This window comes from Diaporthe citri (assembly GCF_014595645.1).
Source record: "Diaporthe citri strain NFHF-8-4 chromosome Unknown scaffold_4, whole genome shotgun sequence".
In the NCBI taxonomy this organism is placed as follows: domain Eukaryota; kingdom Fungi; phylum Ascomycota; class Sordariomycetes; order Diaporthales; family Diaporthaceae; genus Diaporthe; species Diaporthe citri.
In genome coordinates this window covers 2,395,866-2,422,740 of record NW_025064849.1, presented here as the reverse complement: position 1 = coordinate 2,422,740, position 26,875 = coordinate 2,395,866, and the positions used below count along the sequence as shown (strand labels likewise).

General features: G+C 55.7%; 7 protein-coding genes across 7 annotated transcripts; 1 reads left to right on the top strand and 6 right to left on the bottom strand.

Annotated features, from left to right (window-relative positions):
• Positions 1-2,280: 2,280 nt before the first annotated feature.
• INS49_009817 (uncharacterized protein) lies at positions 2,281-3,182 on the bottom strand (the record flags this gene model as incomplete). Its single annotated transcript, XM_043170545.1, has 4 exons — positions 2,281-2,581; positions 2,751-2,846; positions 3,046-3,061; positions 3,146-3,182. The coding sequence occupies 4 exons, from the start codon at positions 3,180-3,182 to the stop codon at positions 2,281-2,283; spliced, it is 450 nt and encodes a 149-aa protein (XP_043025110.1).
• Positions 3,183-4,571: 1,389 nt separating this feature from the next.
• Positions 4,572-5,252, bottom strand: INS49_009816 (uncharacterized protein; the record flags this gene model as incomplete). The annotated part of the gene is made up of 3 exons (XM_043170544.1): positions 4,572-4,679; positions 4,830-4,931; positions 5,088-5,252. 3 exons carry the CDS (start codon positions 5,250-5,252, stop codon positions 4,572-4,574), a joined length of 375 nt encoding a protein of 124 aa, XP_043025109.1.
• A 4,152-nt stretch (positions 5,253-9,404) lies between these two features.
• INS49_009815 (uncharacterized protein) lies at positions 9,405-12,605 on the bottom strand (the record flags this gene model as incomplete). The annotated part of the gene is made up of 1 exon (XM_043170543.1): positions 9,405-12,605. The coding sequence occupies one exon, from the start codon at positions 12,603-12,605 to the stop codon at positions 9,405-9,407; it is 3,201 nt and encodes a 1,066-aa protein (XP_043025108.1).
• Positions 12,606-15,285: 2,680 nt separating this feature from the next.
• Positions 15,286-18,774, top strand: INS49_009814 (uncharacterized protein; the record flags this gene model as incomplete). The annotated part of the gene is made up of 1 exon (XM_043170542.1): positions 15,286-18,774. One exon carries the CDS (start codon positions 15,286-15,288, stop codon positions 18,772-18,774), a length of 3,489 nt encoding a protein of 1,162 aa, XP_043025107.1.
• A 721-nt stretch (positions 18,775-19,495) lies between these two features.
• On the bottom strand, positions 19,496-21,154 carry INS49_009813 (uncharacterized protein; the record flags this gene model as incomplete). Its single annotated transcript, XM_043170541.1, has 1 exon — positions 19,496-21,154. The coding sequence occupies one exon, from the start codon at positions 21,152-21,154 to the stop codon at positions 19,496-19,498; it is 1,659 nt and encodes a 552-aa protein (XP_043025106.1).
• Positions 21,155-21,842: 688 nt separating this feature from the next.
• INS49_009812 (uncharacterized protein) lies at positions 21,843-22,363 on the bottom strand (the record flags this gene model as incomplete). The annotated part of the gene is made up of 2 exons (XM_043170540.1): positions 21,843-21,959; positions 22,076-22,363. 2 exons carry the CDS (start codon positions 22,361-22,363, stop codon positions 21,843-21,845), a joined length of 405 nt encoding a protein of 134 aa, XP_043025105.1.
• A 2,220-nt stretch (positions 22,364-24,583) lies between these two features.
• On the bottom strand, positions 24,584-25,645 carry INS49_009811 (uncharacterized protein; the record flags this gene model as incomplete). Its single annotated transcript, XM_043170539.1, has 1 exon — positions 24,584-25,645. The coding sequence occupies one exon, from the start codon at positions 25,643-25,645 to the stop codon at positions 24,584-24,586; it is 1,062 nt and encodes a 353-aa protein (XP_043025104.1).
• Between the last annotated feature and the right edge of the window lie 1,230 nt (positions 25,646-26,875).

Sequence of the window (26,875 nt, the reverse complement as noted above, 5' to 3'; positions counted from 1 at the left end):
GCCAGCCCAGCCAGCTCGCCCGCCTGCTCGTGAAGGCCTCCAAACCGTTGCCTCTTTCACGGGTTGCGTTATCATGGGCTGGACTGTAGTAGCTTGCGTCGATCCCTTCTTTTCCCTGGTCTGCCACTTCCACTCAAGAGAACGAGCGGGCAGATCTCGTCATACCTATCTCTGAGTACTAGTCTTCCTACTCGCTGAACAGCACAGCGAGTGAGCACCTGTGTGGTTCTCAGCTCTTCACAAGCATCACTTGACTTCCTCAGCCCACTACAATTCGCCCAGCCCTACCGTGAGAGGACGAAAACCACATCTGCTGCGGAGTGCCGAAAGACGGTGAAGGAAATAAAACCAATACACGTGCACCTACATTGCCTCTGAGTATACGCAGCGCGAGTTTAGCTCTTCCACATCCCGTCGTCGATGATGGCGTCAAAACACCTGCATAGTGTACCCCACCACCCCGCCATCATATGCCCAGAGCTCGACTAACAGCGGAGGCTGCCAACGTCAGAGGACTTACTAACCCCCGAAACAGCTTGGCGGGTGTGTCTCAAGGTGCAAGTTCTCGATGGTCGTACGCGAACTTTTCGTATCGCATTGTGACCATCAACAGACCAAGGAAATCATTGAGATCTCTGTGTCGGCTTGGGAGCGTGCTTGTACTACAGTTCTCACATGGAGGTAGTACTGTCGACACCAGAAACAAACCCAAGTGGTGCTCCCCATAAATCAGACTCCAAGCACGACACCTTGTACTCCATCCAGCCCACCCAAACACCTGCGACTTCCCTGGCATCAGACACACCTGCAACCACGACGGTTCCGTCAGTGTGCATGCGTCCCAGGTTCGGCCGCTGCGCCTTCCCACCCGGCTATTCCTCATGCAGCCCCCTATGCAGGAGTTAATACTGTACAGCAATTAATACATGCCTCGCCCATCGTACCAATAAGGGCTGCTGGACGTCCCTGTCCCAACTTGGGTCCTGCGTCCCGCTTACTCGCACGTCTGTCGTCGTCGTCAAGAAAGGGAAACCCGCATCCCGCGATCCCAGATGAATGCTTGGCGGCATGTGGCCGGCCGGCTCTTTTGCTCCTCTCATAGCACATTGGGGGACCAGACATTTTGGACACAATAGAGGTATTTAAGATTCGCTAAGTCTCCATGCAACCAGCGTCGTTCGACCTTTCACGTAAAGAGGCGGCAGCCCTCTCCTCACCTCATGTGGTCCATTGCAACAAGCTTGCGGCAGGATGGCGTCATGCTCGACAGTGTCCTCTGCTAAAATGCAATCCATGCATTCGGGCTGCCGGCATCACGCGCCTCTTCTTCGGACCAAAAGATCCAGAAGTGTGACGAGAGGCTAATAACCACCACCCACACGTAAGGTTCGTTGCGTTCCCCCGGCACGGAGGCCGCATGAGTAGTGTAATTCAAACCCGGCCTCGCCCACGGGCCCGGACCGTCTCCAGTCTCCGTACAGGCCTTCCTCCGGGATCGCCTACAGTCGAACTAGAACGTGCGCCCTTGAATGGGAGGCTGTGTGAGATGTGCACGTAAATATGTTACTACCTAGGTATCAGTTCTAGAAGCCTGGATTGCCTCTGGAACGGTCCGGAAAAGAAAGTTCTCAACACATGTCAGTCGAAACACCTCGTACGAACTGTATGGCCTTACGCCGGTCGAGCATGGTTTCCTGCGGCTGCGAAGTCACAACCACATAGCCGGCCAAAGCAACCGCACCGCAGTGCTGTAGTGATCCTAGACTCATCGCATTGACTCGCCACACAGACAGGATATGCTGCGACTGCTACCGGCACATGTAACTACCTAAAGAAACAGAGAGGCCTGATACCAACAACGGCTACTCTCAATACAAAAGCCTGACCTTCCAAGGCCCACCGTGCAATGCAAATGCCATAAAGGCCCTTTCTCAAAGAGCAGACAGGATAATTCCATCAAATTCCGGACTGCGACAAGGATGAATAAGCAAGAAAACAAGAGCCCTACAGAGACGCCATACTCCGAATTGGAGCAGGTTGACCAATTGCTCGCAATGTTGGGGGTCCGGTCCGGAACAAGCCCAGCTCATTTGTCTGTCTCTCTTCTTCGATAATGTCGATGTCTTTTTTTGTCCATTTTCCACCCAGCCTTACACTCCCAATCCAGCTGCCATGACTACCCAAGGCCCGACGTCCACCACCCTACCACGGCCGGCGATACACACCAGTCGTGTTCCAAGTTAGCGAGGCACTCGCTCGCTCACCCCCAAAACAGCGCGATCATACGATCATCTGCGCCACGCCCGCGCCGCCCAGGGTCTTGGACCCGACGAACGCCTGGCCCTTGATGCCGGCGGCCAGGTAGCAGAGGGCGGCAGCGGACAGGACGATGGCCTCTGCGATGAGGGAGGTGGCCCGCGCAATGATGCTGAGCCACTGGATCAGGGCCATGACGCCGTAGGCGCCCGCGCGCGTGTAGTTGGTCGAGATCATGCGCACGTAGCCGTCGAACGTGCTCGACGTGGGGCAGATGCGCAGCAGTAGCGGGATCTCGATGAAGATGATGATGAGGACGGATGTGCTGCGCGAGAGTGGTGGGCGAGGTCAGCCTGGCACGTTTTCTAGAAAGGAAATTCGGGGGTATCGCGGTTGGCTGTGGGCATCTGCTCGCGTGATCGCGACGTCCGCGAGGGCCGGGCGACATTGCTCGGGAGGATGGGTTATAGGGGTAGGCAGGGTCCGAGGCTTACAGTAACAGAGCGCAGAAGATGATGATGAAGACGTTAAACGTGAAGATGTTGGCGATTCCGAGCGCAAAGCCGAGGAGTATCGACAGCACACCGAGCCTAGAGTCGTGCATCTCGTATTAGCATAGGGGTCTCCCTCGGGAAAGTCCATCCCTAGCTCTCCACGCGCCGGCAATGTTGCAACGCTTGAGCGTCGTCGACGACCTTGCGCACATCATTCTGAATCCTCACGTGCAAGATATGCCATCGAATACGGGAGCGTGGGTTTGCTGGGGATGTGGTTGAGGGGTCCTCTCACCATTGCCCGTAAATGCCTAGGGGGTTCAGCGGTTAGTACGCCGTCCACAAGCTTGCCGATCACCGCGGTGGGGGACCCCATCAGGGTGGGCTGGCCATACTGAAGTTCCTCGTTGCGAATTCCTCCTTCAACGTCATCTTGTCTTCCGTAAGCACAGGAACCTGGCCTGCTCGTGTCTATGTTCGCAGCCGCGTGGTCTGATCTGGATCTGGGCGGGCTGGCAGCTGTAGTGTTGCGGAGCTGATGGGCGGAGAGAGAATGGAGAGCTGGAAGCTGTGTGTGCTGAGTCGCGCCCGTGGAATGCCTGCCTAACTCTGCGCGGGTATCTCAATCGATAGCTGCTCGTGTGGCCGTCGTCTGTGTAATGGCGAATTGCTGATGCTCGGGTCTATCGCAGAGGGAACCTGTAGCGAGATGCAGGTAATGCGTGCTGTCGGATGTGTTGTTGGCAAAAAGTTCGAAACCTTGACCGTCTGTCATCGGGTAGGAAAATGTACAGGTAGCCCCAATCGTTCTAAGCCTCCCTCAGCTTGCGCAGCTTGGATCTTAGTACGCTCACGCCTGGCGTGGCAGGGGCTGGGTTCGGTTGCTCGGGTGCCCAGTGGCAGTCAGTCGCTGGGGGGTTGGGGAAGCTCCGACAAGCAAGGGGCCAGTGGCGTGAGGGTAGTGACTGGGCCGTCTTGGATGCGCCAGGGTCTAAGATGGTCAGGACCGTTTCAACTCAATCTGCGGCTCCCAAGTGCTGGTCTCCTGCCCACTACTAGAAACAAATGTAAAACATGCCCGGTTGGTAGATTCCGATCGCACTCATCCACCTTATAAACACGCTCGCCCCCCAGGCAGATGCATTTCTGGAAGGCTTCCACTTCACAGGCATGATCGTTTACGATGAGCACTGACGTGGCCATCACCACCGCCCTTGGCAGCATGGGATACCAAGACATTGCTGCGCCATCGCACCATCAAGTCAGCCGGCAGGGGTCGTATCTCCCTATGGTAACGCCCTGGCACAATTGCAGTCATTGTTCATCCGAACTTCCGTCTTAGCAGCAGCTGGCCACCTGCAACAAAGAAAGAGTAATTGGCAAAGACGGATCAACGCCTGAGGCTCTTGGATCACGACGGCATACCGACCTCGCAAAAATGCTGGGCAGGAGTGGAAGTGTGCTGTTGAATTGGAGCTCGTCCCATAGATAGACACCCGTCATTTTTCCTCGAGAGCAGCTCCGATCACAGAAGGAAGTCACCCGTAAACTCTTGCAGTTGCCCTCACATCCTCATCAGATGGCACCAGAGGGAGGGTCAGTTGTCTTATGTCCAAATCGCCTTTGTGTTGCGACCATGCCTGCCAGGTCTCTAGAGCGGAAAAGAAGAAATCTCCCAGGCCGTTGGAGTAGAGGTTGTCCGCCCGCGTCCGCCCGCGCGCCCGTCAAATTCGTAGCAAATGCACCAATACATATTGTCTTTGGTCTTCATATCTCCTGCCTCTCGCCCGCACACCCTTCTCCAGGAACGAATCGGGGTATCTAGTAGACCAGCTTGAAGATGTCGTGCGAAACGAAGAAGCTGCCGGCGGGGTCCTTCATCAGGTGGAAGGTCTGCGCGAAGTTCATGGGGTGTTCACCGTCGTCGACCTGTGCGGGACAAGAGGAAAATGGTCAGCCATTGCCCTGTTGCGAAATCCTCGGGGGCTGTAGGTGAGCAGCGGCGGCGGCGGCGGCGGCCGGGCGCTTTTTAGGCACCGCCGCAGGGAGCGGCTGCCTGGACTCTCATCGTAAACGTACCAGAAGCTGGCCAGTGACCAAAACGAGGACACCGCCGTCCGCTATGCCGGGCATCGGGTCCTGGGTGGTGATCTTGTGCTGCACTTTCTGGAAAGGAAGGCCCTAGAAGGAGACAGCGCATTGCACAAAGTTAGCCACCGATCATCGGAAGAGGCGCCCCTCCCCCAAAAGGACGAGGCCTGTGGCGCGAGGGCGTGTCATCGTCCTCCCACCGCGCAGGAGTTTGATTAGTGCACTACGGCTAGGGAATTGACTTACGGCGAGCTTCTCAACAATGGCGGCAACGCCCTGGACGGAGCTCGACTCGTAGGTGAGCATGCTCTGGTCGCGGTACAGTGGGCCGAGCTGGTTGCGGTCGGCATCGAAGGTCTGGTAGTAGAAGTCGCAAAACTGCTTTGCGACGTCGACGAAGTTGTCTGCCATCTTGCTGGTTGGGTTTCGGCTGTTCGAGAGGAAAAAGAGAAAGAGAAGGGCACGCTGGTGTGGTGAGGACTATTTGTTCGTCGCTTTCAATGTTTTGATTGCTGGCGAGGGAAGGAGGGGAATCAGCCTCTTTTGCTGTCGATTCCCTAGTGGGGTAACATGGAGCTTCCTTCTTGCTTGGGCTCCCAGGAGACCGGATGGTGGCGCCCCACCCCACTTCTCGCCTGCTTATATAATAGATTGGGTAGCCGTACATGCGAGGCTGGAATGAGAAACCCAACGGTCGAATCGAGAGATCTGGAAGCCTGCCTTTTTTACTTACATACCTCTCTATGTACCTCTATCTTAACCACTCACGTTGAGATGCCTCTGAATCCGGAAAAGTTGTAAGGTCGAATACGACTGTGCTAAAGTGAGGTAGGGACAATAGTACACTTGTCCCATGACCAGGTGCATGGCTCCCAGGCGGATAAAACCTGACATGTCTCATGCAACCCCGGTCGTCCCCGTGCCAGCGACCTTTGGAGGTCTAAGGATGGACGCTGATCTTCCAACAAACCGACGACCTCTTCTCTGCTACTTTCCACCATCTCGAGACACGGTACTGATGCCAGCCACAGCTGATTGAATCCTTCTACACCGGCCTTGCCACGTTCCTCGAGTCCTTACTTCCAGAGGATAGACGCCCTTGGCCTAAATGGAAGTCCGAAGTATTGGCGTGTTAAAGATATTCATTAACTGCAGCATATCTTTCTTCACCAGCTCGCCTAAACTAAGCTACGCAAGAAAAATGGTCTTGCTACCTATCAAGAATAAGAAAGCCGTGACTTAGGAAGTCTGGGTTTTATCCGCATAGGTTAACTATATTATCTAGCACCCGGACAATAAAACGCTGCTCTTGTGGTAGTGGAATAGCTGGTATAGTACTACGAGACACGAGCTCAACCTAGTTTGACGCCGTCAAGCACCATGTCAAAGTGCCTTCACCATGTGACTCAGGCCTTCAAATTTGCCAAAATGGACAACCAAATGCAAACATGTATATTCTCCCCATTTTAGCCTGCTCAGCCTTTTTTTTTTATTGCACTCATCAGAACACACTGCACCCAACTCCAACGACTTTCAACAATCTCAAGAAAAAACAACATCGAGAGAGAATAACATTACCCATGATCACAGCTCCAGAACAGCTCATTGTTTTCGTTGAGATCTCAGCTTGGCTTCTCCATCTGCGATCGTGGCCACACTCCGCAACCAGTCAGTCACCTGCACTCCGAGCAATCAAAAAGCATGGCCCACACAATCGCGAGCCGTTTTCGCGCCTGGCTGCGACGCAAACTCAAGTTAAGCAGCAAGACACACAGTATCGAGAGACTGTATCTAGTGGATCAAAGCCACAGATAACAGCTCCTAGCACACAAAAAGAGTCTCTACCGCCGCCCTACACCACACTGGACCTTTTACCTAGTAATATACGTCAGCTTCCAAGGAACATAAATGGAAGTGAAAGCATCGAAGTCCTTCGTGCCCGGAATCCAGCAACTCGGCCCCCTTCCAAGCAGTCTCCAATCTTACACCCGCCTCAACACATGACTAGGCCAATTACAGCTGCTAAGGCTGCGGCTTCAGTCGCAGTTATTGGAATGATCCGCGCTCTTGATGAGCCGAATCCTAGAATGGTCGCTGCGCGTACGGCCCAAGCGATCGCTGTGGCTGTTTCTACCTCGCGCTCGTATGCTGCTTTTATTGCTGCTGTCACTGCAGCTGAGAGCTCCGCTTTACTTCTCATCGAGAAAGAAAAAGATCGCGACAATAGTCCACCTGACCGCTGGTCAGTACGCCAACGCCAAAAGAACGCGATTTACGCTGCTGCTGTCACTGCCATGGCAGCCGATGCTGGCATAACACCTATCGGTTCTTGGCCATTTAACATTCACGACACCCATCTCCCGGAGTTCTCGTCGCAAACAGCTTCCCCTTCAAGTTCAGCCGATTGAAAATCGTGGCTCGCAAGCCTTGCTTTATTTGCGCCACTGTCGCAGTGCTACAAGCAGGTTTTGGATGACGCAGTTTTATGTTTTTGAATTATGCATGGATATCCGCCAACTTCGATTATTGGATAGGAAAACTGCTAGACGCGGGTTCTTCCATCTTCTTGACCATTTCACGCTTGAGCTACCAGCCTGATGTCCTACCACAGAGCCTCTCGGTTTCCCTCTCTTCCCACCCAAGTCGAGCCCAACGGCCACTCGGGCTGCTTGGCTCCATGCACGGAGTTCAATGGAAGCCGCTGGAGGGATCTTCACACCTGCGTAGTCACTTTGGGGCATGCGCCTACATTGAAAATGCCTTGGCAGTGAATCGTTTTCTTTTGGGGGGAAGGATGATTACGCGGATGAGAGGGGCTATATCTTTTTCAAAAGGGTGCCCTACACCCCTTCTGCTCCCAGGACTTAGCTATAGGCCTACTTTGAATATGAATAATCGCATATTTGCCAGACCCAGTTTTCCCTACCATAGATGCTCTACACAGAGCTGTTCCACTGTATGTCCTATCCTCCTTGTGTTGGATCTCCTGATTCTCTTCTTCATAATGAACGGGCTTGTGGAGCACTCTTAGAAACTCAGTTCTATATTTTCTGACGCAACTAAGCTTGCCGCCATTACAAACCACGACAGAGTTGAGGTGTATGTATATTTCACTGCGTGGATCTGCCCAGATCGAAAGTACAGTTACCGAGAAAGGTTGGCACAGGAAACAGTAACGAGCTCAAAACACAGAAAATTCTATTCAGACCCATTTTATATACATAGAGTCAACCAAAAAAAAAAAAAAAAAAAAAAAAAAGACGAATCGCCGCTGGTTTGTGTCAGTCATGGAGCCTGGAGTAACACACTCTGGGACCCTCCGAAACACAGACTTACACATTTTGTGTATGTGTGTGTGTGTGTGTGTTTGTGTGTGTGTGTGTGCGCGCGCGTGTGTGTGAGCCTGGTGGGAAGTTCTAGGAATCATGTTCACACAGCAACTGTTTGTTTTTGTTATCCCAAACTTGACGTCCAGAGAGAGTCGTGATTTCCTCTCCGGAGCCAGAAATCTGATCATGGGAGTTGCTGCCCTCAGGGGCAGAGCTAGAAGCTCAGCAGGCTCGAAGGTCCCTGACTATGCAACAGCGCTGGCAAGCATGAATAGTTGAGGTAGTGACTGCTTGGTATCTTTGCATTTTCAATTGTTGTTGCTAAAATACTACGGTAAAGGACTATGAAGGACTACGGCTAGAGATTCGTGAAAGGATAGACCAACCGTTTACCTGGCATCCATCAATGCTATCACCGGCACAGAAGTGTCTGGAGAATTCTTTAGGCTTTCGGAGAGAAAATCTCTTGGGAAAGCGGATGTATTCGGCCATCAGACCAAGTATTGCAGAACCCATGTCCTTTCATTCTTTCCCTTCTCCAACCAATCAGAGAAGTGGGTGGTGTCGAGCCGGTGTTGTTCCAGTCCATGTTGAATGGGAAAGCAAGGATTGATCGTAAAATATGATGACGACCAAGCTGCCGAGCGAGAAGTGAACGAGGACCAATTCAAACCGAAGCTTCCCAAAAGAAAGGAAAGGAACATCGTTAGGATGTCCGTGTCTGTCCAGGCGTGTCTGGGGTGCGCGTCTCAGGGCGAATACCTTGCTGGAGACGCATCTGGTTTCGTACTAGTAGTGCCTGGATCTGCCAGTTCACAACGTGGACCTCTATGTTTACAGGACCAGACGGCAGGACTGGCACGTGAGAAGTTCCCGGGAGTTACCGTGTGCAAGAGCAAGCTTGGAAGTTGCTATTAATGTCGTGCCATGTAGGGTTGCTAGTAATATTGTGCCATGTGCAGCTGCTGTTGCCAATAGTCTGCTGATTCGAGTTGAATCAGGAAGAACGCTATAAAAAATGCGGTAGGTGAGACCCAGGTTTGATAGCTACTTCGCGAGGGACAACTAAATGTGCAGGAGTGGGAAGCACGAGCTTTACTACAGAGACGGTCACAATATATCCACGGCTCAGTCGCATCGTAAGGCTGCACGTGGTCATCTTTTCATTCAGTGCTCGATTTTACGCCCCAACACCCGAGAAAGAAGATCGTCAGACGCTCATGACTTTTCCCCCTTAGTACACCTCGAGCACATATCTTCCATCCTCCTTCAGCCTCTCAATCTCCTTCCTGGGGTCAACCTTGCGCCCGCTGGCCTTCGCCTCGGCGGCGATGGCCTCCTGCAGCACCTCGGTGACGTCCGGCACGGGCCAGGTGGGGCCGCAGAGGTAGAACGAGCCCTCCTCCTGGATGTACGCCTTGACGATCTGGTCGATGGTCTGCCTCATGCGGTCCTGGATGTAGATCTTCTGGGGCTGGTCGCGGCTGAACGCGGCGCCCAGCAGCGTGATGACGCCGGCGTCCAGGTACGCCTCCCACTCCTCGCCGTACAGGTACTCCTCGCGCTGGTGGCGCGAGCCGAGGTACAGCAGGATGGCGCCGATCTCCTTGCCCTGCGCCTTCTGCATGGCGCGGTACTGGACGAAGGCGCGGAACGGCGCCAGGCCCGTGCCCAGGCCCGCCATGATCAGCGGCGCCGTGTCCTTGGCCGGCAGCTTCATCACCGACGGCTTGACGCTGACCGTGATGGGCGTGCCCACCGGCAGCTGCGACAGGTACCGCGTCGCCTGGCCGTAGCGCGTCCGGCCCTTGCTGTCGACCCAGTCGACCACGACGATCATCAGCGACACTGACGTCGGCGTGACGGCCTGCGCGGACGCGATCGAGTACTCGCGGCGCTTGAGCGGCGCCACGATCTTGACGAGGTCGTGGAACGACGGGCGAGCCGACTTGAACTCCTCGAGGATGTCGACATAGGTAGCCATATCGATCTCGGAGCGCTTCTTGAACTCGTCCGCGCCGTCCTTGCCGCCCAGGGCCCCCAGCTTCTTCTGCTCGACCTCGTCGGTTGCGAACTCGGCGAGCTGCTCGTAGGCCCGCTTCGGGACCTTGCCGAGGATGTCGAAGTTCTGCACCAGGGACTGGTACACTGTCCGGGTCTCGAGGACGTTGGCATCCTCGCGCGAGGGGACCTGGACCAGCTCGTCGGCGTTGAGGCCGTACGACCTGATGAAATCCAAGACCTGCACGGGGTCATTATCGGCGTGGATTCCAAGAGCCTCGCCAATGTTGTAGGTAACACCAGAGTCGCCCAAGTCGAACTCGATGTGGAAGATGTTGCGGTCATAATTGCCGGGAGTGAGTCTGCGGTTCTCCTTGACGTGAACGGTGTATGTCTTGACCGTCAGGTCAGGGCGAAGGTTGGCCTGGGTGCCGTAGGCCTCCTTGAAGGCGAGGGCCTTGGCAGCAGACTCCCAGCTGCTGAGCTGCAGGTCTGGCTCGGCTTTCTCCTTGCTGAACCCGGTGAAACCAGTGGTCTTCAGCGCGGTGGTGAGCTCAGGGGCAGTGTAGTCGGCGGGGAGCTCAGCCCACGAGGCGGGAACCTCTACCTGGCGCAGGCATTGGTTCAACGCATCCTTGCACTCTTGAATTGTGCCTTCCCGAGGAGCAGAAAGGTTCTTGGCGGCGTCAAGGACGCCGTCAGGCCGGGCAACTCGCAGGAATGCGAGCTCGACCAGAAGCTCCAGGTCGTTTTCCAGAGCTGGAGAGAATGAGGAGTCGAGAACGAAAAGCTTCAGAGACTTCTCCTGGACACTCTTCCTGACCGCAGGAGAGACTCTCTTCTCGAGCTCATCGTCCTTCAGAGCGGGAAGTCTCAGGAGCAGACTGCCGCCAGACTTGATGCCCTTAACAACGTCGACATTATCGAGCAGCTTCTCTTCGCCAACATACACAACATCGGCCTCATCGACTGCGTATGGAGCCTCTATCGTCTTCTTTGAGCTGCGGATGTCGGTGCGAAGGACACCACCTCGAACCAGGTTGTCGTATGTCTCGTGGACATAGATGTTGTCAGAAGACTCGCGAGTGAAAGATTTACCAACCACTGCGGGTGCGTGGAGAGCAGCCGAATTGTCCAGATCCCAGAAGGTGTACTGCTCGACCTGGCTGTTCAGGGTGGAAGTCTTCGCCTGCGAGTCGCCGCCCTTGCTGATGAGCTTCTGAATGGTGGAGTGGAAGCTGGATGGCGTCAGGGCCTCAGATGCGGCGTACTTGAGGTCGGTGACAGTGGGCGTCTGGGCCCACCTGCTGGAGAATGACACAGCCGTGAGCACATCCGAGTACAGGATCGACTGGATGGCTGCATCATCAACCTCGGTGTTATCTCGGACTTGGCCAAGCACAGCAACCTGCTGCACGGATGCCGGGAGGGTGTTCAGGAATGCGTCCTCCACGAAGGGGCGGTACAGGCGGACGTTGATGGCGCCCACCTTCTTGCCTTCAGCGGCGAGCTGTGACACAGCGTGGTTCGCAATTTGGGACTCCACGCTGCCGAAGACTACGATGACTGTGTCTGCGTCCTCGTCTCCGAAGTACTCAAAAGGCTTATAGTCCGTGCCAAGCTCGTTGTTAAAGGCACTGAGAAGGTCCAGCACTTTGCCGGCGGTATCAAGATGGGCGTTCAATCCCTGCACATGCTTGGACAAGCTGGTGTAGAGCTCACGGATGCCCACCTCGCTGAGGGCGTCGATGACCCTCAATGTCTCTCGGGAAGTTCGAACACCATCGTAGACGTGCAGGGTCGGCAGGATATTGGCCAACAAGGTGGACAGCAGAGACATGTGCTGGATCTCATAGGCGGAAGAGCTGCTGACGAGGCCAAGACCGAGGTCCTCTGCAATCTGGAGTGCACGACCGTACTCTGGGACCAGACCATCCTCGGCAGAATAATCGACAGCCGCAATGTGTGCAACGAAGGGGCTCGCGACGCTGTAGAGCAGAGACAGCTGATCGAGCGAGGATCGCAGACTGCTCAGGCTCAGAGAGGGCGCCAACAGAGTCTGAGGAATGTGCCTCTTGCTCAGGTCGAAATCCTCGGAGAACATGTAGCCCAGAGCAAAGGCACCAGCGCCAGCTCGGGTCTGGAGCGGCAGGACAGAGGTAGGGTAGCCGTGGATGTTGACATCCTTGCTTCGAGACCACTCGCTGACGGCGACGTCCAGGTCAAACGTCTCGGGGGAGTAGGAGAAGATCTTGTCCGACAGCTTGTAGGCGACCTGCTGGACCAGGAGCTGGGCGGTGACATAGGTGGGACCGGATATCTGGGACAATGGCACCGGCTGGCCCAGGGGCAGGCTGGAGGAGAACTTCTTGAACTCCTCACCGGAGTGTGCCTCGGCCGGCGTGCCGGAGCCTTCTTGCTGCTTCAGATGCATATTGGCGGTACAGGAGCCTCAGGGTGGCTTGGAGGATTCGAATTGGCGCCCTCGAGGTATTTCAAAGGTCCCGTAAAGAATGAATGTCTTGCCAATTGCAGACTCGGGAAGCACTGGATTGGGGTGTGCTTCGGGGAGGAGCGTGTCTCGCGGTGCTTATTTTCCTCTGTGACGCAAGCAAGGACACAAGGGTCGTGAGACTGTATGATGGGATGAGACTCTTGGTTGTGCACGCCTCCAGGTCAACTACAATCAGCACGGCAAGGGACCTTGTCGTCGCGGATGTGAATGAGACAGGCTGAGGACGGAAAAGGCGTGGAATGTTTTACGAGCGACGGGATTATTTCTAGGCTCGACTACGTGACCCTAGGCTGGGGGCGGCGCGACCGGAGATAGATTTCCCATGGCCTGCCAGGCGCTGGTCGCGCCATCCGCTACAAATGGGCCATGGCAAATTTTCGCAATGCCTTTGAAAGCGTCTGGAAAGGGACCCTTTTTGGCATGATGCGAGCACGTCGAGAATTGCGCCATCGGCAGCCAATCACATAACACGAAATGGACCAGCATGGGAGGACTTCGCCCGCCTTGCGGCCAGGGAGCCGGCCTCGAGCCTTCGGGACCGGCAGTCGGTCAGCGGGAGTATCGGGAGAGTGGAGCCACCGAGCCGGAGGCGATTTCTCATCACCATCACCATCAAACGCGGAGTCAGCATCTTCACCAACAGTACCGCCAGAGCCCACGATGAAATGATGCACTGGCTGATCGTATAGAAATCTGACCCTTGGTCAGCGAGGAGCATATTTGTGCGGCACAAAGGACAGCGCATAGGTTTTCAAGAGTCCAAGACTGCCACTTCAGACCCTCCCCGGCTCATCGACCTCGTGAGCAGAGCCTTGTCTAAACATGAAGGACATCGATTTCGCACCTTCCGGCAGAGACGAACCATACCACGGTGAAGACCCGAAAGTAACAACGTGCAAGATATGCCAGAAAGTCTCATGTGTTCGAACCCATGGATGATCGACAAGTCCGGCCGGCCTTGGTTGATCAGCGATTCTGTAGGCAAGGTATTGTGAGCGCAGCAAGTATGTACGCATCGCAGGAGCTGGAGTTATCGTGGACGGACCGAGTGCAGGGTGTTGCTTCCCTTTCAAGCACCTTTGATGACTCATGCTGGCTGCGGTAGGCTGCCCATAACAAACCTTACTGGCCCTACAGAAATGCACGGCGGACTGCCTACTTCCGCTCTGTCAGTACGAAGATGAATTGGTGTCTTGACTGCAGTGCAGTGTATCCTCGTACAGCTCGGTTATTTTGAGACTGCCCGGATTGTCGGAACAGGTCGATATGCTAGCCTGGGTGGGTGACTGGCTGGCTGACAGGTGTCAATTATCAGTTGTCCGTTGATCGGCGAGATGTGGCTTGACTGACAGAATACATTGATTCGAGACAGCTGAGACGATGCAGGCTGGCAGGAACATGTCAACGTGGGCGCGGCTGTGGCTTCAAGACTTCAGCAAGCCAGCCGAACCGGTGCTAGGCTGCAGGCGGCAAGGGCCGCGCACTGGCCCAGCCTCAAGCGAGCGGGATGCTTCTTCTGTCGACTTCGAACAAAGTGATGAGCTCCCCTCACCAAGACACTGTCATTTTCCGCTGACACTCACTTGGGTTTACTGATTCGAAATGATGTAGGTAGGCTCTCTTGAGTCGGACTCGATTTGTCATCTTGCGGTCTGTTATACCTACAAAGTCATCCCAGTGTTGTCAGTCAGCACAGCGCATGGTATCTGTCGGACATGATTGATGACGGGCAGACAACCCAATCTTGTGATCCTCTGGCTGTGCGTTTTGCTGAACGTACCTCCCTAGCACCCCAAGCTTCCAACCCTTGGAACTCAAATACAAGTTGGATCGCCAGTGGTTGGAATTGCGCCTCGACGTCCATGGTCAGGGCGGCCCCGGCCAGGCTAACCGGTGCCTGCGCTAGGAGGCTACATGCCTGTCAGGTGTCAGTGTCGCAATGTCGCCGCGAAAACCACGCTTGTTGCAGAGTCATGATGTGCCTGCTTTGCGCCTTTTGTGCGTGGAACGCTACGCTCGCCCCCCAGCACGCGTCTCGTCTCCCATAAAATTCAATCCCAGAAAAAGGTTTGGCTCAGATGTAGCATCATCTATCATCTCAAACTTGACTCCCCTTTATCCTTTAATCAGAAGGAAGCACCTGGAACAGTCTGGTTCCCTCTTGTTGTCTCCTTCCTTCGTCTTGGAACATCCCCAAACCGAGTCACCATTACCACTAGTCGTGGCCTCCCTAAGTACCAAGTACCCAGGTACCTTCTCAATTCCCAACATCAAGACGACCGCGTACATAGACCAGCAGTCCTCCTTCCTGTCTGCATCAAGCCACAGCCCATCGCACTCTCCTGCTTGGTCCTGTGTCAACGAGTTCGCTTTCGCTCTCGTTCGGGCGCGGACTCATCAGCTCCACTGAGCAAGGCCGATATCAGGCTAATCGCATATTGTCACTCCCCTCCACCGTCTCTCACAGCCAGGCACGCACCTACTGTGTTATACGCTTCCCAATCGGGCGAGATCCATCTTGTCCTCCACAGCTGTCACACCAGCACCCAAGCCGCCGCACCCTATTATCCGGCATCTTGGACCACAGATCCAGTTCACTATGGCCTCGTTGCGCAGGCCCAATCGGGCGAGTGACGGCGGAAATGGCCACGGTCATAACCAGGCCGACGGCGTGTGCACGAGTTCATTTATCGTGTCTAATATGCACTGTCCAACCTGCGTCTCAGCCATCAAGCACGACATAAACGAGAACTTCCCTGGCAGCATCCGATGGGTTTCACCAAACATTGTGACCTCAGTCGTCACCGTGGAACACGACCCGGATGTCGTACCCAAGCGCATGGCTGACGTCCTGGAGGAAGCCGGCTATGAGGTCTCGGGCATGAGCTCCACGGCTGCTGGTTCCGACGGCGGCTTTGCCTCTCCGGTCGACGCCACTGCCCAGTGTTGCAGCGAGGACGGTGCGGAAGAAGCACGTCCAAACCCGTCTTCTGCCCTCTCAAATTGGCTCTCGGGAGACCGGTCGCGGTCAGAGGCCGCCAGGGTCCATCTACTAAACTGCGAGCAATGCCGCAACTCTCAGGCGGCATCACCCACCAGAGAGCCTGCTCATGACCAGACGAACGGCACGCATTCTCTGTCAGCGTCATCTTCAGGCAGCCGACGTCCTTCGCCAGATCAGCGGAAATCACCGCAGACCAAGTCTGGCCCAATGTCTTTTGTCACAGTCGAATCGGATGAGAGCAACTCTCCGGAATCATGGCGGGCGACTTTTGCGGTGGGCGGAATGACTTGCGCTTCTTGTGTCAACACTATCAAAGATGCCTTGGAGAAGAAGGACTGGACTACTGCAGTCGCTGTCAATCTTGTATCCAACAGCGCGACTGTCGACTTCACCGGGAAGGAGCACACTGACGATATAGTCGAGTCCATCGAGGATATGGGCTATGAGGCGGCTTTGGACAAGGTTGAGCCCATCAAAGAGGAGAAGGCCGAGACCCAGGAGAGGACAGTGGAGCTCGCACTCCAGGGTGTGTACTGCAAACACTGTCCTGCCCGCGTCGTTAATAGTCTGGCGGGTTTCCGCCGGCATCTGTGGATCATCACGGAGCCCACCCAGGCCCGGCCCATCATGAAGATCTCTTACGTGCCAGATGCCCCCAACTTTACAATACGGCAGATTCTGGCAGCTGTGCAAGCGAGCGACCCGGCCCTGAGAGCTTCCATCCACCATCCACCAAGCCTAGAAGAGCGGTCCAAGGCGGCCCAACGGAAGCACCAATGGCAGCTGTTGTACCGGGCTCTAGGGACCTTGATCGTGGCAATCCCAACATTCATCATTGGCATTGTATACATGTCTCTAATACCTGAAGACAATCCCAGCAAGCACTACCTCATGATGCCGTGGACCTCAGGCATTAGCCGCGCCCAGATCGCCCTGTTTGTCCTGTCCACGCCCGTTTACTTCTTCGCTGCCGACGTTTTCCACAGACGCGCTATCAAAGAGATCCGGACCTTGTGGCGGAAGGGAAGTAAGGTTCCTATACTGCGGAGGTTCTATCGCTTTGGCAGCATGAATACTCTAATGTCTCTCGGCACGACTATTGCCTACGTGTCTTCGGTAGCTCAGCTGATTGCTGCTGGCGTGCACAAGCCCGAAAAGGTCAACGACACAGACTTTTACTTTGACTCGGTCGTCTTTCTGACGCTGTTCCTCCTCTTTGGGAGGTGGATAGAGGCATACAGCAAGTCCAAGACTGGCGATGCGGTGTCAGCCCTCGGCAAACTTCGTCCCACCGAGGCTGTCCTTGTGGAGCGGGATGCGGGCGGCAAGGAAACCGACAGCGTTGTTAAAGCCGATCTGTTGGATTTTGGAGACACAGTACGCATTAGGCACGGGTCATCACCACCCGCAGACGGTGTCATCGTCCAGGGAGAAAGCAACTTCGACGAGTCCAGCCTTACTGGCGAAGCCCGTCTCATCAAGAAGAGCCCCGGGGAAGCTGTCTACGCGGGCACTGTCAACAAGGGGCAACCCATCTTGCTTCAGATCACTGGGGCGGCAGGCACCTCGATGCTGGACCAAATCGTGAACGTCGTGCGCGAAGGCCAGACGAAGCGCGCTCCTATGGAGCAGATTGCCGACGTTCTCACAACTTATTTCGTGCCTGTTGTTACTCTTGTCGCCATCCTCACCTGGCTCATTTGGATGATCCTGGGCCTAAGTGGGGTCCTTCCCGACGATTATCTGGATGTCACGTCCGGTGGCTGGGTTGCGTTTGCCCTTCAATTTGCTATCTCTGTTTTCGTGGTCGCGTGCCCCTGTGGTCTCGGCCTCGCTGCTCCCACGGCCATCTTCGTTGGCGGTGGGCTCGCCGCCAAGTATGGTATTCTCGCCAAGGGTGGCGGCGAAGCTTTCGAGAAGGCCAGCCGGATCGACTGTGTCGTGTTCGACAAGACAGGCACATTGACCGAGGGTGGTCAGCCAAGCATCACCGACTTCAACTACTATCCCGACAGCGTTAGTGAACCCGAGGGAAAGGAAGCGATGCTGGCTGCTGTAAAGGCTGTCGAAGAAGGCAGCAGCCACCCAGTTGCCAAAGCCATCGCTTCGTTCTGCGCGAATCAGGAAATCGACCCAGACGTCAAGGTTGACGACCTACATGAGATCCCAGGCAAGGGAATGAGGGCGAAATACCACACCGGAAAGCAGGATTTCGACATTCTCGTTGGCAACGAGGCCCTTATGTTGGAACACCGCGTACAGATTTCGAATAGAGTCATCGAACTACTACACAAGTGGAAAGGCGAGGCAAAGTCCATCGCCCTCGTCGCGACCCTGCAGACGACAAGCGAGACGTCTTTGGATGGGCAAATCAACAGCGAGGCACCTAGTGCTGGATCTCCCACGAGTTGGTGGGCGATTGCTGCTGTACTCTCTATCTCCGATCCTATTCGCCCCGAGGCGCCTACGATCGTGCGCGCCCTTCAATCCCGTGGCACCCGCGTCTGGATGCTCTCGGGTGACAACGACATCACCGCCAGGGCGGTAGCAACGCGCATCGGCATCCCGCCTGACCAGGTCATATCTGGCGTTCTACCGACGCAGAAGGCAGACAAGATCACGTACCTGCAGTCGACGCTCAAGGCCGACAATGAGAAGTCGGACAGGCGGGCGACGGTGGCCATGGTCGGGGACGGGATCAACGACTCGCCGGCGCTGACCAAGGCGGACGTGGGGATCGCGATCGGGTCCGGGTCGGACGTGGCCATCAGCTCGGCCGAGTTCGTGCTGGTCAAGTCGGACCTATGGGCCGTGGTGACGCTCCTGGAGCTGTCGCAGGCTGTCTTCCGCCGCGTCAAGGTCAACTTCGCCTGGGCCCTCGTCTACAACCTCATCGCCGTGCCTGTCGCCGCCGGCGTGCTCTACCCCGTCGTCAGCCGCGGCAGCCACGTCAAGCTCGACCCCGTCTGGGCAAGCCTGGCCATGGCGCTGTCGAGCATCTCCGTCGTCATGAGCAGCCTCGCGCTGAGAAGCGGCATCCCCGGCATCGGCTTCAAGGAGAGGAAGCGCGAGACCACGCTCTAGGATGGTCGCGGTCGCGGTCGCTCTCACAGAGGGAGGCGGGGGAGGAAGAGGAGGAGGATAAGGAATGCGTCAGTGGCGCGTGTTGGGTGAACGGTTCTTTGTAACGATCAGGCTGGTGGCGTGGCATATCCGGCACGAGGGTGTTGTATGCCTAGCGGAAGGAATGTAGGATACCCAAGGCGTTTCGGAGGCTTGGTCGGAAAGAGGGTCAACAGCGAATGTTTGCTTTACTCTCTCCAGCGGTAGTACAATGCATCGTTTACTCTGGTCATTCTATCTTCCCATACGAGGCACATGTTCCCGTGCGCTGCCAAGCGCAGTTCACTTCTTCGCCAGTACGGTTTCCTTCCTCATGACGTCTTAAGCACCCCATCAAATGTTGATTTGAGCGAAAATGCATTGCTACACTCTACGCTCATTGCGTACGGAAATTCGAATGAATTTTAGCGTCTCAATATTAGCTCATTAGAAAATCGGAGTGGAAAGCCTCCTGTAATGTGTGTGAAGTGCTATACTATGCCCCTATTTTCCCGCTCCCAAGTAATACGTGCCCTCGAATATGAACGGGACAACAGTTCAGCTTTGTCCGTCATTAACAACATGCCCTTCCAAAAAGAAACATGATCGATTTCATAGCCCACGCCATTCCAATGCAATGCCAACCCGTCTACTCTCAATAAACCATCCGCCCATCGACACGCAACCACCGCTCGAAACACCCTTAACCCGCCGCCTGCGCCGCCTCCCCATCCTGCCCGTCCCCACCCTGTGCGGTCGAGTGGCTCGTCCCCGGCCGGCTCTTGGCGGCGCTGCTCCCGGGCCGGCTGAGCGTGATGGACTTGCGCAGCTTGTTGCCCCCCTTGCCGCCCAGGAGGCTCTTGACGCGGCGCAGGCGCTTCCACCGCTCCTTGTCCTTGGCGTTCTGGGTCTTCTCGTCCTCTTCGTCCTCTTCGCCTTCCACATGGCCCCCCTCGGCGTCCTCGTCCTGCCCCGACCTGCGCGACGACGGCGTCTGCGGCGGCTTGTCACCCCTCCTGCCCCTGGACTGCTGCGGCGACTCCCGGCTGCGCAGGTACGCCTCGTTCTTGAGAACCTGCAGCAGGACCTCCCAGCCGGGCTTGCTCTGGTCGTCTTCGTCCGCTGCGGCCGGCCCACCGCGCCTCGAGGGCGTGATGCGCTGCGCGTCGGCGCTGTTCCAGGGGCAGAAGAAGCGGTGCTCGCGCAGCGGGTCGAGGTAGTCCATGGGCGCTGGGACGATGACGGCGCCGGTGTCCGGCTCGACCTCCTTGCTCTTGAACATCCACAGGCCCAGGCGGCGCAGGCAGGTGTGGCACGACGCCGTGTTGGGCACGGGCCCGATGCGGGAGTTCGACAGGCCCTGCCAGCCGACCATGGCTAGCGCGAGGGCCACGCGGTTAGGCGCCCGCTGCTGCGGCGGCTGTTGCTGGTCCGGGCTGGCGAAGAACTCGTTCGGCAGGTAGCGAAGGACGACGTCGATGTCGAGGCGCGCGGGCAGGCGCAGGTTAAACTCATAGGGGAGGAAGTCCTTGCGGGCGCAGAGCTCGTCGTAGCGCGCGTGCAGGTCCTGGATGGCGGCGTGACGGCTCGAGAGCGGCAGGCGCAGCAGCGAGTCGTCGCAGCCGCGCTTCCGCCACAGGCAGTCGTCCTGGTGCGACGTGACGATCAGCTCGACGTATTTGGCCACCAGCGCGTCCTCGATCTCCGAGGGCACCAGCACGGGCACCTCCTTGCCGTCGACCTCCTTCCTGTTCAGCTTCACCACCAGCTCCTTGTTGCAGAGCGTGCACCGCACGCGCTCCTTGCCCTGGCATATCCACCCCCTCTTGGCCCACTGCACCTCAGCGACCGGGTTCGGTTTCGGCGTCCAGTCTGTCAGTTCCTGGAAGCTGGCGAGGCGCTTGAGCAGCTCGTCCCTGTCCGCCGGGCAGTACTTCGGCTTGAAGATGGTTTCCTTGTCCTTGTTGCCGCCCCATTTCCTCAGGACGATGTTCGATATGGTCGTCTGGCCGCCTCCATCTGGGGTCTTTGTGCCAAGGTCCTTGGACGGGGTCGAGTCAGCAAGGCCGAGTCGCCGTCGCTTTGTGAGGAGGTCGAGGTCGGCTGTTGTGGCGGCGGATCGTGGGACGGAGGAGATGGAAGTGCGCATAGCCATGGAGTCTGAGCCTGGCGTGTGGATGGTCGAGGAAGCCGAGGCGAGGGTGGTAGTCGAGCTGCGGTCTGGGGGAGGGGTCTGCGGCGTGGACTCGTCCTCGGGAGCTGTGCCTGATGGCGGCGGCGGGATGGAATCGGTGGGGTACGAGGGTCGAGTGCCAAGGCCATTCAACAGGGCGTTTAGTTTCCGCTTCTTTGCGAAGTCCATGTTTTTGTTGTGTAGGCTGGGCTGCGTGCCTCGCCGTGGAAATTGATCAATGCGATGTGGTGACAAGGGAGGGTGCGCAAGGGAGCACTGGTTGGCTGCTTGATTGGAGGGGCGTCGCACCTCGAGGGCGGAGCAGGCGATTGCTACAGTAAACTATGCACCACGAACGCTCTTTGGGTGCAACAAAGTGCCCAATGGTGAACAACAAGCCTTTTCCCCGATCCAATCCCTTCACGCGGCCTTGCGAGAGTCCTTGCTACCGACGGCACAAAAAACGCGGGTGGAAGAAAGAAGACGTGCAACGCCGTCTGAGCCCGCAAGCACTTGGATGACCGAATCAAGCTCGACCCCTGTACTTTTTGGCCGTTGGAGGATCAACGGAGCGGGCCACTAACGTCAGGGCTAACAAGTGACCGTCGTCGACCACGGCGTACTTTGCGAGTCCACTTTGGATCCCCGTGAACACACGGTGCATATGTGATTGAAGTCAACCACGATTCGATCACGGTAAAGCTCAGTAGTTGATGAGTATGCCCCGTGAATGTCAGGCTTTGTGATTGTTCATCTAGGTTATGTGCAGCGTGCCGAAGTCTGGAGGTTCATTCTTCACCGTTTCCTGACTTTCCACCTCAGCAACCTTCCGTCTCAGCCAGCTTGAGGACTTGTCCCACCCTGACCTTCTCTTCCGTCACTCCCACTCTGGGTCTGTGACGATGACTTCAACATCTTCGTACTCGTCGCCGTCATAATAGCCCAGCTCCTGGGCGACGGCATATGGTGGCTTGCATGGGCCGTAGATGCCGAGCTGTGAGGTCGGACCTGATCAGTGACTTGATCCTTGAGTCTTGTAGTCTCCAGCTCCCCAGGTCACGCGACAGGACAACCAGGGGAAAAGGAAGGCTTGGTCATGGGATTACTCACAAAACCCAGGATACAGCATCTAGGCAGCTTCTTCTTGGCCGCGCATGCAGCCGCCAGCCCCGGTCCCGTGTGAATGTCTGGCTTAACAGGGTGACAACCCATGTCAATCAAGCCGAAGATAGACCTGCGACAGCAGACGGCCTTCCTCATGAAGTCTCCGCAAGGATTTTGTGATGTATGAGCCATGTGGGGCTCGGCCGGGGACTGTTCCAAATCTTGATTCACAGTGGGAGGAAGGGCCAGGACATCCGCAACCATGGCGAGGACAGCGGCTGTGGTGAACTGCATTGTCGTAGCAAGGAAACTGGTGATTTCGGGTGTGATGTGCTGCCGTTGATGTCAGTGAGGATTGCAAAGTATGTCAAAAATGGCCGTCTCGAATTGAATACCTTTCGGACAAGGAGAATCACTCTCCTTCAAACGTGATCTGCCTCGTTCCTGACAAGCAATGGGAGCGGTCTCCTGACACACTGCGAAGATGATCGAGCAAAGACCTTCAAAAAGATGAATATTATGGATGAACTCTGACGGTATCAAGATACTTCGGAATTGATGCGTGTCTGGTGGTTGAGGAGTGGTTGGAAGAAGAGAGAACAAGCAACTGTCCTTCAGGAGAAGGCTGAAATGTATGCCGTCAAACAAGCACCTACCACGGAAGGAGATATCTAGCTATGTTCTATTCCATGGAAAGAGCTCTTTGGGACTGCCGGAGGCTAACCTGCACGGAAACTGTCTGCGGGCCTTCGAAGCAGTTGCGGCTTGCATGATTTGAGCAACGTAGGCAGGTAGGCAGGCGCTGTAGGGCAGCAATGGAAGGGACGACGACCAGCCACAGGGATAGAATTTCCCATAGTCATGGGGACCAAGACGAGCTGCACCAGCAGCTTCTGCTCTTGACTGCTGGGGTCTGCTCGGCCACTGTCTGGTTTTTCTCTTGGGTTGACGCGAAATGAGCCTCAAGATATCAGCAGAACTACCAACTGTTCGCATCAGTAGGTGTGACAGACATCCATGTCATTGTATTGTGGTAAATGCCCTCAAGGCAAGAGCTGCTTGGAGTAGACCAGCAGCTTCTCGACATGCAGCGCACTCCTTTGCTGCCCGTAAATTCCTACTTGATGAATGCTCCTTCTTTTCCTACATTGACGGAGAAGGCAGGGCCGCACCAACTATTCCCCTTCTGAGAACAAGAACTGGAATGGACCCTGAGGCTGTACAGCTGGAAAAAAAAAATCATAGGTAAATGCCCACTGCTGACCGTTTCGTCATTGGTGTTGTAATCCCCTGTTCTCTGTTTCCGAAGTGAGAGGCTTCGAGAGAATGGTACCTTGTTATACATATGCTATGTGTTTTTGCCTGAGAACCATTGGCGAGTAATCAATTATGGAGACTTCACAGTTACAGCTGCCCTTGGCCACTCAAGGGCTACTACATTGATACAGTAGGTACTTGGGCAGAGGCGCACACACAACAAACCACTCGCTCAATGCAGTGCAACGTATACCCTGCATCATGCAAGGCCACCTCCTTCCCGAAATGGTCCCGCTGATGCCGGCCCTGCTGCTCCAGCAGCCTTGAACCTGGCGCTGGCAAGTAAGCCGCATAAGCTGCTCGGAAAGGTCAATCCAATTGCCAGTTTAGAAAACAAGTCTTCCAGGTTCAAATCCCCGATAGCTCCTTCGTAGTACGACCGTAGTTATAGCATCAAAGAAGAAACGGCGAAGCTGGCGGCACTGATGACATGTGAATCCAGAGTCAATTTTGTCGCAGGTTTCCAAGGTTGTTGTGCGATATACTGGAGGGCAATTTCCACCATGATATTGCACGCAGACCTACACGATCAACTATAAATAGTAGGAAGATGGTTCCGTAAAATAAACAGGATAAAAGATGATTTGGAGATTTTTGTGTCATTTGGAAGCTAACCGTTTACGAATTCCCACCGGGTCATCTTTAGCATGAATTGTGTTCTGTACTTACCCGCCATGAATTCGGTGGCTTCTTCTGCTTTCCGACCAATGGACAGGGCGCAGAACTGTGCGAGGTTGAGTGTATTGAAGAGACATGGACCATTGGGTCTGTTCTGGACCCTAACAAGCCATGAGAGCGAGGACTGGTAACCAGGTGGAAGGCAAATCTAACGATGAAGGACATGTTGGAAAGTCTTGGGGAGTTTGTCACTTGGCTCTAAGTGTGGGTCGGAAGATCGATATCGGATTAAAAGAACTTCGAAGTTCAACATTTCATCTTCGGCGATTCTCGGGAAGGTGAGAGTGGGATGGGCTTGGGCATCAAGTACGCATTTGCCACATGTAGGACTTAGATCACTGGAAAACAGTTGAAACCAATTTCACCAGCATAAAGCCTGGTCCGATATTCAGGCAAGATGTAGTCGGACACTGGAGCATGTACATCAGGAATTCCGGTGGAACGGAAAGTGCTGCGTGGACGTTGATCAGAACTTTTGTTCTTTGCCTGCATCTTCATGACTATGTCTAATCATGCCATCTAGTTGATCCCCAAAACCTCCTGCACAGCCTTCAGCACCTGCCCGTGTACCGCCAACGGTGCCGCAACGACACCCTTGTTCTCCGCCAGCGTCCGGCCAATGCTGAAGTCGAGTCTCTTGCCGGTGGTATCCGTGACCTGGCCGCCCGCCTCCCGCACGATGAGGTCCCCGGCGGTGTGGTCCCATATCTTCTCGACGTATGTCTTGGAGGTCGGCAGGCGCAGGTAGATGTCTCCCGCGCCGCGGGCGATGGACGCGTACTTTGCCTGGGAGTCCATGCGGACGCTGGGGTTGGTGATGCCGAGCTTCTGTGCGATCTGGGCGGCCTCGCCCTGCGAGCTGTGGCCGGCCTCGACGCTCTCGCAGAAGGTGGCGTCGGACATCTTGGCGATGGGCCGCATGGAGATGGCCTTGGGCTCCCCGAGGGCGCCCGTGCCGAGCGGCCTGCTGGCGGCGCCCTGGCCCTGCACGCCCGAGAAGATGACGCCGCGGCCCTCGTCGGTGGCGTTGGAGCCGATGTCGGCGGTCAGGGGTGCCGAGTCGTCGACGGGCAGGTTAGGGCAGCCCAGGACGCCGAGCTTGACGTCGCCGTCGACCATGAGGCCCAGGCACACGGCGTACTGGCCGCCGCGCAGGAAGCCCTTGGTGCCGTCGATGGGGTCGATGGCCCATATGCGGCCCTTGTTGCCGCCTTTGCTGTTGCCCTTGTCGATGATGTCTAGCATGGAGTCGATGTCCTTGATGGGGCCCCCGAGGGTGGCCTCGGCGGTGGCGTCGTCCAGCTTGGTGCTGCTGACCAGGTCCCAGACGATCTGCTTGAGGTTGGCGTCGGAGCGCATCATCTCTGCCTCCTCCTCGGCCACGATCTCATCCTCTGGGAAGTTGGCCTTGAGGGCGCTGATGATGAGGGCCTGGGCGCCAAAGTCACCGATAGTGACGGGAGACTTGTCGTCCTTTGAGACAGTGCCCTTTGCGCGCTCGTGGAAGACCCGCTTGGTCAGGATGGTGGCGCGCTGGACGGCCAGCTGGGCAACCTCGAGCTCTTTGGCATATGCGGCCATCTTTTTGTTTGAAAAGGTGAGGAAGCGTTTGACGAGGTTTTTTTTTTTTTTTTTTTTTTTTTTTTTTTTGGTGTTGGAAGGTGAGATGGTGTAGCCAAAAAAGAGAAACAGGGCCGACTTCCAGGAGGGAAGGAACGCACCTTGTCACAGTGTGGGACGTGGTCTATATGATCTTGGTTTACCTGGCTGACAGTCGAGTAAGAGTGGAGGGGTAAAATGCCCCTCAGTGGCCCTGGTATACCCACTGATGACGACGTTCGGACCCCGAGGTGGTTGAGCAGGGCGGACAGCCGTGGCGTGGCTCTCGAGAAGATGATAGCCAGGATGACGGTGAGCACGAGGTAGAGCAGAAAGTGTGAACGTCTTGTGGTTCTTGTCGGCTGATGAGAGACCATCTGCGCTGGTTGACAGGGGAGAATGGGTAACCAGCCTACCTAGGTATCTTGATATTTCAGCATGCGCATGCGAAAAAGCAAGCCTCTGCAGGTGAGAGCGCCAAGGCCCCTTCGGGAGTCGCCCTGTACATCCGAGCCGCAATGCCTGTCCGACGACCCGACCCGCGCTGAACCGTGCCCGTGGGCGGAGGTCCCCAACCTACAGTATCTGCCACTTAGACCCCTACCCACTCCGGTACACATCTGCTTCGGGGCTTGTGGTCGTTGAAGTCGTGCATCAATACTGCCTATCTCAAGCGGTGATGGGGTAGATGGTTAGCAACCAACAGGTTCTTGAGGCCTTTTTGCCAATGTCTAGTCCATGAATAAGTAAGTAAAGCGACTGCCAGCCCTGAGTCTGTCTTGGCGGAAAAGAATCATATCGACGATACCCTAGCCCACTCCCTTAGTCACCACTTAACTCGCAGCAGAACATGAACTTGAGAGAACTTAGTGGAATTAGAACCTACGAGGTCAACTGGCTTCATGACTTTCGAGAATTTGGCTTGCTAGAGCAATTTGTGCATGTACACTCCTGCACGGGAAGTGCTCGACTAGCCCAACCTCTCTTCTACAGAAGTGACACTAGTGATAAACGGGGGACTGTGATTCCCACCAACTGGCCAAAACTCATGAAGAACCTCGGACATAGGATTGGAATTTTCACCACCATCACATATGGCGCCTACGAGCATTCTCAGAGCTAACCTGTCTGAACCCACGAGTACTACTTCTTATCGACAACCAGTGCTTCAGGAGTCCTTCACAAAGACCGGAATGGTGAGCATCGATCGTG